Source organism: Ictidomys tridecemlineatus, chromosome 2 (genome assembly GCF_052094955.1).
Source record: "Ictidomys tridecemlineatus isolate mIctTri1 chromosome 2, mIctTri1.hap1, whole genome shotgun sequence".
In the NCBI taxonomy this organism is placed as follows: Eukaryota; Metazoa; Chordata; class Mammalia; order Rodentia; family Sciuridae; genus Ictidomys; species Ictidomys tridecemlineatus.
Genome location: NC_135478.1, coordinates 14,983,504 through 14,991,551, shown reverse-complemented (window position 1 = coordinate 14,991,551; position 8,048 = coordinate 14,983,504). Strand labels below are relative to the sequence as shown.

General features: G+C 58.1%; 2 protein-coding genes across 3 annotated transcripts in view; one reads left to right on the top strand and one right to left on the bottom strand.

Moving 5' to 3' along the window:
• The first annotated feature begins 99 nt into the window (after nt 1-99).
• Gdf1 (growth differentiation factor 1) lies at nt 100-1,887 on the top strand. Its single transcript, XM_005332974.5, has 2 exons — nt 100-430; nt 1,030-1,887. The coding sequence occupies exons 1-2, from the start codon at nt 109-111 to the stop codon at nt 1,827-1,829; spliced, it is 1,122 nt and encodes a 373-aa protein (XP_005333031.2). The 5' UTR covers nt 100-108; the 3' UTR covers nt 1,830-1,887.
• A 245-nt stretch (nt 1,888-2,132) lies between these two features.
• The window catches only part of Upf1 (UPF1 RNA helicase and ATPase), a 36,324-nt gene continuing 30,408 nt past the window's right edge, over nt 2,133-8,048 (bottom strand). For both annotated transcript variants that reach the window (XM_005332977.4, XM_005332978.2), the window contains exons 19-24: nt 7,637-7,811; nt 6,904-6,985; nt 5,351-5,512; nt 4,991-5,208; nt 4,574-4,696; nt 2,133-3,968 (exon numbers count right to left, since the gene is read on the bottom strand). In XM_005332977.4, the coding sequence (XP_005333034.1) occupies nt 4,577-4,696; nt 4,991-5,208; nt 5,351-5,512; nt 6,904-6,985; nt 7,637-7,811 (757 nt within the window). In that variant the 3' untranslated portion in view covers nt 2,133-3,968; nt 4,574-4,576. The remainder of the gene's footprint in view (nt 3,969-4,573; nt 4,697-4,990; nt 5,209-5,350; nt 5,513-6,903; nt 6,986-7,636; nt 7,812-8,048) is intronic.

Below are 8,048 nucleotides of genomic sequence, written 5' to 3'. Positions count from 1 at the left end.
GACACGCCCCCAGGACCTGGGTCCCTCAAGGCACTCCAGCCCCGCCTCCAGACCATAGGTCCAGGGCTACGGCGGACCCTGCCACTCTGGTCATCGCCTGGGAACAAAATGCAGCCACCACGCCGCCGTTTCGGCCACCACCATCTCCTCTTCCTGGTTCTGCTGCTGCCCTCGCCGCCCCTGGCCCGCGCCCCAGCGCCCCCGGGCCCTGCTGCCGCCCTACTCCAGGCTCTTGGGCTGCGCGATGGACCCAGGGGAGCCCCCACGCTCCGGCCCGTTCCTCCGGTCATGTGGCGCCTGTTCCGCCACCGCGACCCCCAGGAGACCAGGGCGGGCTGGCGACGGACGCCCTCGGGGGCTACCCTGCGACCGTGCCACGTGGAGGAGCTGGGGGTCGCTGGAAACATCGTGCGCCACATCCCGGATCGTGGTGAGTGGGGCCTGCGTGGAAAGCTTGGGTCCGGGAGGCCGAGACTTCCTCGAGCGAGCCTTGAGCGCGGCAGAGCGAGACCAGAGTGACCGCGAGGGCCCCCACGCACCCAGTCCAGCCCACTACAGCCTGGGTCTCCGCACCCGATCCCTCCTAGTCCTCTGCGCGCCTGAGACACCCGCTCTGGCTTCGAGAGGGAGGGCCCCCTTGCCTCGGGCGGCCCCTGGCTTGCAGCCGAAGCCCTGCCCCCACTCCACGCCGCTTCACACCGTTTGATGCCTTCTTGCAGGTGCCCCCCGCCATGTCCCAGCATCCCTTCCCCAGGGGCCTCAGGCGCTTGCTCATCTCTTTTTGCCTGTGTCCCCAAGTGTAGGGCAGCCTGCCTGCACCCTGCAGGGCCTCTTCCTTGTAGCTAGTGCCCTGCCCCCACTCTGTCACTCCCACCCCGCCGCGTCACACCTTGTGAAGCCTTCCAACAGATGGTGCGCCCCCAGCCCCAAGCTCTCACCTTCTTCCCTGTCCCCAACTGAGATCCTTTGTGGGGCAGGCCGGGCACCAGGCGGGGACGCTGCTTAAGCCAAGCTCTCTCATCTCTCCAGATGCACCCACCCGGATCCCAGAGCCGGTCTCGGCCTTAGGGCTGTGCCCTGAGTGGACCGTCGTCTTCGACTTGTCCGCAGTGGAACCCGCTGAGCGCCCAACGCTCGCCCGCCTGGAGCTGCGCTTCGAGGAGGTGGGGACAGAGACGGCAGCCCTCTCGGGCCGCTGGGAGCTGAGCGTGGCGCTGGCGGGCGAGGAGGCTGGTGCGGGCCCCGGGCCGGTCCTGCTCCACCAGGAGGTGCCCGCCCTAGAGCTGCCAGTGCGCGCCGAGCTGCTGGGCATCGCCTGGGCTCCCAACGCCTCGGCGCCGCGCAGCCTCCGCCTAGCGGTGGCGCTGCGCCCCCCGGCGCCAGCCACTTGCGCGCGCCTAGCAGAGGCCTCCCTGCTGCTGGTGACTCTTGACCCGCGCCTGTGCCACCCTCTGGCCCGGCCGCGGCGCGAGGCCGAACCCACGTCGGGCGATGGCCTGGGGGGCGTGTGCCGCGCACGGCGGCTCTACGTCAGCTTCCGAGAGGTGGGCTGGCACCGCTGGGTCATCGCGCCGCGTGGCTTCCTGGCCAACTACTGTCAGGGCCAGTGCACTCTTCCCGCCGCACTGCCGGGACCCGGCGGGCCACCCGCATTGAACCATGCGGTGCTGCGCGCGCTCATGCACGCGGCCGCCCCGGGCGCCGCTGGCCTGCCCTGCTGCGTGCCTGCACGCCTGTCGCCCATCTCTGTGCTCTTCTTTGACAACAGTGACAACGTGGTTCTACGGCACTATGAAGACATGGTGGTGGACGAGTGTGGATGTCGCTGACCAGGGGCGGGCAGGGAAGTTGTGGCATGGACCCAACAATAAAAACCCGGTGGTCTGCTCTGCTGGTCCTTATCACCTTAGTGGGGAGGAATGGGCCTTTGCTATCTACACGCACCAGGTCACTGTGTGGCGCCACCATCCCAGATGCTGTGCCAGAGAGGCAAGGGCAGTGGTCTCCCTGAGAACCCTCTGCAGACAGCTGAGCCCTCTTTAAACCCCTCCCAACCAGCCAGGTCCCCAGTCCAACCAGTGCCCTCCCAACACACCCCTGCAGTTCACCTGGCCCCATGTGAAAGCAAAAACTGTTTATTAATATTTTATTGGTGACAAAAGAGCTTAAAACAAATTGACCAAAAATCAAGTTACATTGCCTTGGTACAGATGCTCTTCAGTTTGTAAAACTCAAATGCTGCTAGGAAGGTGGAGGATAAAGCAAAGGGCACACAGCAGAGGCAAAGCATTCCAGCCAGAGGCAGGTGGGTCGCAGCTGCCCAGGGCAGCGCAGGGTCATGGAGGGAACCTACCCGAATCTATGCCTCTATGCAGCCTACCAAAAGAAGGGGGACCAAAAGCCCTACAGCAATGGGAATAAATAAGTCCTTGCCAGAAGGAAGGTGGCCTGTGCACTCCTGCCAGTCCCACATCAGCCAGAATCTGAAGGCTTTGGGATAAGGGCCTTGGACACCTCGTGGGGAGGGGAAGGCTGAGTGAGGTCACCAGGGCCTGGGCAGGCAGGACATGGTCTTTAGCGAAGTGGTCACCAGGCAGATAGCCACCCCAACCCACGTGGGCAAGGAGCTGGGTGGGGGCAGTTTTCCCAACAACTTCTGGCATTGTAAAACCTGAACCCAGACAGATGCCCCTCCACCAACTGAGGTGACGTGCTCCTCCAAGCCCCTTCAGCACACAGCCAGCTTACTTCTCAGAAACTTCATTCTTCCGCAAAAGCAGAAACGGCCCCACGTCAGTGAGCTGTGCCAGCAGGTAGAGGGGCTCCAAATCAGGGTGGGTACTCGGCATGTTTACCAGCACAGGGACTGTGTGTGCCTCCAGGGACCAGACCTGCTTGGCTGTTGCCTTCCACTGCATCCTTGGGAAGGACCCTGGGGAAGTAGCCGCTGGACCAGAAACAGCCACCCTTCTGGCCCCTGGCCTTATGGCCAGTCCTGGCTGAGGTCCCCTGGTGGGGCCACGAGCACCTTCCTCACGGAGCAGCTACAGCCCTGCGCCAAGTCCGCCGCGCAGGGAGCAGCTGTGCTTCTCAGAGTCCAGTGGAGCAGGCGGGGCCTCCAGGCCAGGTGAGGCCACTGCTGCACCAACCTGTCACCTGCAGCGAGAAGCCTCTGGAAGCTAAAACTTAAAAACAAAAATCCTCCTTGAAACCATGGCACAGGTGTTGATCCCAGTCTCCAGTTGCGCTGGCTTGTATAAACTTCGTTTCTGGAAGCTTCTTGCATCTCCCAGGTCCACCACTAAGATCTTAGAGACAAACTTAGGACAGTGTATTTTTCAGTACTCCTTTGAAAGAATCTTTAAAAAAACAAACAGAAAAACCCAAAACCATATTTTCTTTAAATGAAACCCCTCTTAAAACACAGGCCGCGTGACCTGGGCGGTCTGGGAGCCGATGTGGGCAGAACCCACACTCCTCCGGCCCTGCGTGGCCAGCAGCCACCCACAAGGAGCCTGCTCAGGCACAGAAACGCCAAGTTTTTTCCTGCTAAAACGTAGTCCCCTTTCAATAAAAGAAAAAAGAAAGAAAAAAGAACAGAGGAAAGGGCTACTCTGAGATGAGGGTCTTCCTCCCTCCGCCCTGGTCGCAGACCCAGGTGTGGACGCAGCGAGCTGGGCCTCCTCGGCAGCGGGGCTGGACAGGGACTGGCCAGGCGGCTCCTGCGCGGCCGGCCCACCTCCCGCTCTCCCTTCTCCTTCTCCTCGCCGCCGCCGCGTGCCAGCAGGGGGCGCTCGCTCTGTCTCGGTTCCTCTCTCCCTCGGTTGCTCCTCTCCCTCTCCTGTTGCTCACACAGTGGTGCTTCAGTTTTAGCAGTGGAAAACAGGTATCCATTTATTTTTATTTTTTATTACCCAGAATAAGATGCTGATGGACTAAGCCACGTAGCTTAGCTCTTCCGCCGCCACCTGTGGGAGAAGGACAGGGCGAGAGACCCTTAGGGACAGCATGGGAAGCCAGGATCCTGAGCTGCTGCCCAGATACTAAGGCACCTGGGTGATACATGGGTGCCCAAGGACAGGGACTTACAAGAAGTCGAGCGCTAAGGCCAGTAAACCCTGAGCATTGGCAGCACCCCACTTGCCCAGCACATACAAGCTGGGGCAAGGGGACCCGGAGCCCACACTGAACCCACTCTGGTCCTATGTTATAGATGAGGAAACTAAAGCCCAGGTGTAGGGATGCTCAGCAGAGCCTGGCAGGCGCTCAGAAGGCCCTCTTCAGGCAGCAAGCTGCCGTCAGGGTCAGGGCCCACTGTCTTCCCTGCCCAGGCAACTGTGGGCCCCATATTCCTTTCCCTCAGGGGTTCTAGAATTAATTCTTAATGGGGGGGACACATGTGGTGCCACTCTGACCCACAGTGGCAGTCACAGAACAAATTGGTCCCTTGGGGGCCAGTATGCATTTCCAGAATTTCCTCAAGAGTCCAGAGCCCCAGTGAAGACCCCCGTACTAGCTCCAGACCCTTTTTCAGGGGAAGGGGCGGGGCTAAGGTCTGCTCAGGGTGACTTGCCTTCTAGTACTGGGAGAGCCCCGTCACCCCGCCATGCTGGTACGCCCGTTCTCCCTGGTATGTGGAGTCTTGAGATAGTGCCACATCAATCTGTGATTTAAACTCATCACCAAGGTAACTGTCCTGAAAGACAAGGTCAGGGAATCAGGGAAGTGAGCAAGGATGGGGGAAGCCAAAGGGCATTCACATTTCTGTCCTCAAGGCCAAGTGGCAGGATGACCCACCCAATTATTGCAGCACAGCAACAGGTAACCCAGATGGGGACTGCCAGGACTGTTGCTTGGGACTCTTCAGGAGAACAGTGTCTGAATGAAATGTTCTAGACTTATGGCCTCATGCTAAGTGCCTCATGTCATGAAGGCGCCATCCTTGTTCTTAGAAGGTGCTCAGTCCTAGGGACAGGCATCACAAACTCACCTGGGACAGCTCGGGCTGGGAGAGACCGGGTTGGCTCATTTGGGAGGGCTGGCTCATGGAGATGTAGCCCTGTGTCAGGGCTCCCTGGGAGAAAGGCTGCGAGGCCACATCCTGGCTGGCCTGACTGTTGGGGAGGTTGGTCTGGCTGGGTCCAGGAAGCCCAAAGCGATTCTTCTGGCGTCCCCCACGACCAGTCTTGCTTTTGGGGGCACCCCGGCCTGAAAGACAAAGTTCAGGTGACCTGAAGGAGGATTAAGCCTCAGAGACAAGCATAACTCAGCAAAGGCCAGCCTGAGGTTTGGCACTGCTCAATCCTGATGCCAACGTGCTCTCCCCAGCACACGGCTGCCAGGTGCTCACCTGCCGCTGGCCCATTAGCTTGTCCAAAGTAGCCTGGCGGCGGCATGGGTGGCATAACCAGGTTGAAGGGAATAGGAATGTTCATGGCAGCCACGTGGCTGGGGCCAGCGCTGATCATGCCGATCTGGTCGTGAGTCTGAAAGTACAGGTTTGAGGGCCGACCTGCAATACAAAGTGGACAGCACATGTCACTCCCAAGTCAATGTCCCCAACAGGCTAGTCTGCCCCACAGAGAGTGAGAACCTTTGTCCTGTGGTTTCCTTGCTTGCCCTGGCCTTGCAAGAGTGAGAAATGCAGCCCTCCACCCCCAATTGTGCCTGCCCCCCTGGGGGATCCTGGGAAGTCACCTAGTGAGACTCTAAAAATGGCTGGGCTCAGAGGAAGAGTGCTTGCCCAGCATGTGCAAGGCCCTAGGTTCCATCTTAGCGTCAGAAAAAAATAATCCTTTTAATAGCAAATTTCACATTCCCACTCCATGTTAAAAGCAAGAAAACACCTTCGTGGGGGGGAAACTCTTGAGTCCTGCTTGCTCTGGCTAAAGGCAAATAAAGGCCCTGGTGCACCTCAGGGGCTGGGGAGGCCACAGGGAGGTCTCGCCCTCCAGAGGAAGGGATACAACTGCACGGGGCTGACTCTAAGGCTCAGCACTAATTCAGAGTGAAAACTTTTGAACTCTGTGACACCTGGACATCCTCAGCTATTCAATGACTTTCCCAGTAAGGGCAATATGGTTTTTTGTCTTTGTTTATTTTGTGGTGCTGGGGATTAAACCCAAGGCCCTGTGCATGTGAGGCAAGCACTCTACCAACTGAGCTATATCCCTAGCCCCAGTAAAATAATTTGTGTTGTTAAAGAACACAATGCATAGTTTGAGCCTCATGGCTAAGAGAATATCAGGCAAGGGAAGGGGCTGGCCACTTTCAAGGACATCTGAGGTTGGTGAGTAGTCACCTCAAGGCCCATCTCTGCAGCATAGATGAGGGCAAAGCCAGATGTCTGAAGGCCCCAGCCTCAATTTATAGTGCAAATTAGCACAGGGGAGGAGCCGAAGGAGGCAGTGACTGGGGCAGTTAGGACTGTTCTCAAGCAGCAGGGGCAGGCCTGACCTTATTATATGCAGAGATTCTGCTTAGGAAGCAAGAACACCAAAGAGGCCAGCCAGTTTCCCCCAAAACAGAGCACAGATGTCTCAGGAAGGCAGCAGACCTCAATTAACTGCAGGCCATCAAAGGGAGCTGTGGTTACGACCTGCTGGTGGAGGGTAAGCAAAGGGCAGGAGGCAAAGGCCAGAGCTGGCCAAGGGTCAGCAGGGCGGAAACCTAAGGAAGCAAAGTTGAGGGCAGAGCTGCCATGTCTGAAGAAACACCTTGCTTTTAGAAGCCAACAAGGAACAACTATTCAATTTCCGACCAGGGACACTGAAAAATGCCCCTCATTGTCAGGACCGAGGCTTGTGAAGACCACCCAAGGAGCAAGAGTCAAAGCTGAGACTTGGGAATGTCAACATCCTGGCATGGGGACATGGGATGGATTGGTCCCTGTAGGAGACTCACCCTGGCTGCTCCGGTCGTAGACTGATCCTGGGATGATGGCCTCACGGGCATCATACATGGCTGTTGTCATGAAGCGGGCCCCCTGCAAAGTGGTAGACAGATGAGGAATTTGTCATGTCAACAGAATGCAGAATTCTCCACAGATCTGGTGGCTTGGAAGTGGCAGGTGCTTGAGCTCTTGAGGTTTGCTGACTTCGGTGCCCCAGCTCAGTTTCTTAACTGTAGTGCTCAATGTCCTTGCCTGCTGCAGGCCAAATGTGACTCCCAGAGACCACCCAGGACTTAGCAGCCCATGAATCCCAGAGCCAAGCATGCCCCAGAGGGCTCGGGAGACTCCATGTGAGAGCTCAAGCTGGTGCTCCACCTCTCTCCCAGGAGGCCCTCTGGGCGACACACACTGCTCACTGACCTGAGGCACAGCCTCAGCTTGCACCTGCCACCATTCACAGCTACCTTCCCAGGACAGAAGCCTAGGAGAAGGAACCCCCAGACCAGTATCTGTCCTCACCCTGCCCTGAGACCCTCTATGCCTGGTGATATGGCCCAGAGAGCTGGGCTCACATGCCCAGAAAAGGTGAGGCCAGGGGTCCCTAGCTCCCAACTCGTGGGTTTTGTGTCCTTTGTTCCTCTACAGAGTTCTGGTGCCACTAAACAAGAGATGGGCCAAGTAGACATGTGAACAAGGTAAGAAGTTGGCCCTTCTCCCCAGCCTGCTCTGCCTCTGGATGCTTACCGGGTTGATGGTATTGACAAGCTTCCGGGGCTTGCTAAACTGCATGAGGCTTTCCCGGAGGTTGTTCAGCGGCCCCTCCACCAGCACCTTCTGCTCCTTGTAGTAGTTGAGCAAGTGGTTCCACAGTGGCTGCTTTGACAGGGCCTTTGGGTTGCCGACGATGATGACGCCGTACCTGCAACAAGAATGTGGTGCTGAGGACCTGAGTGGCAGGGAGCTGGTGCTCATCTGCAAAACAGGCCAAGGGAAACCAAACACACTCAAAAAGTCCAGATCCAGAGGGACAGAGAGCAGCTCCCTCCTGCACCTGTATGCATCAGGCAGGAGCCCAGGCATGCCCCAAAGCTGCTGACCCTGCATACAAGTTATGTTGTGGCAGACTCCAAACAGCCTGTTGTTAAAACACCTGCCA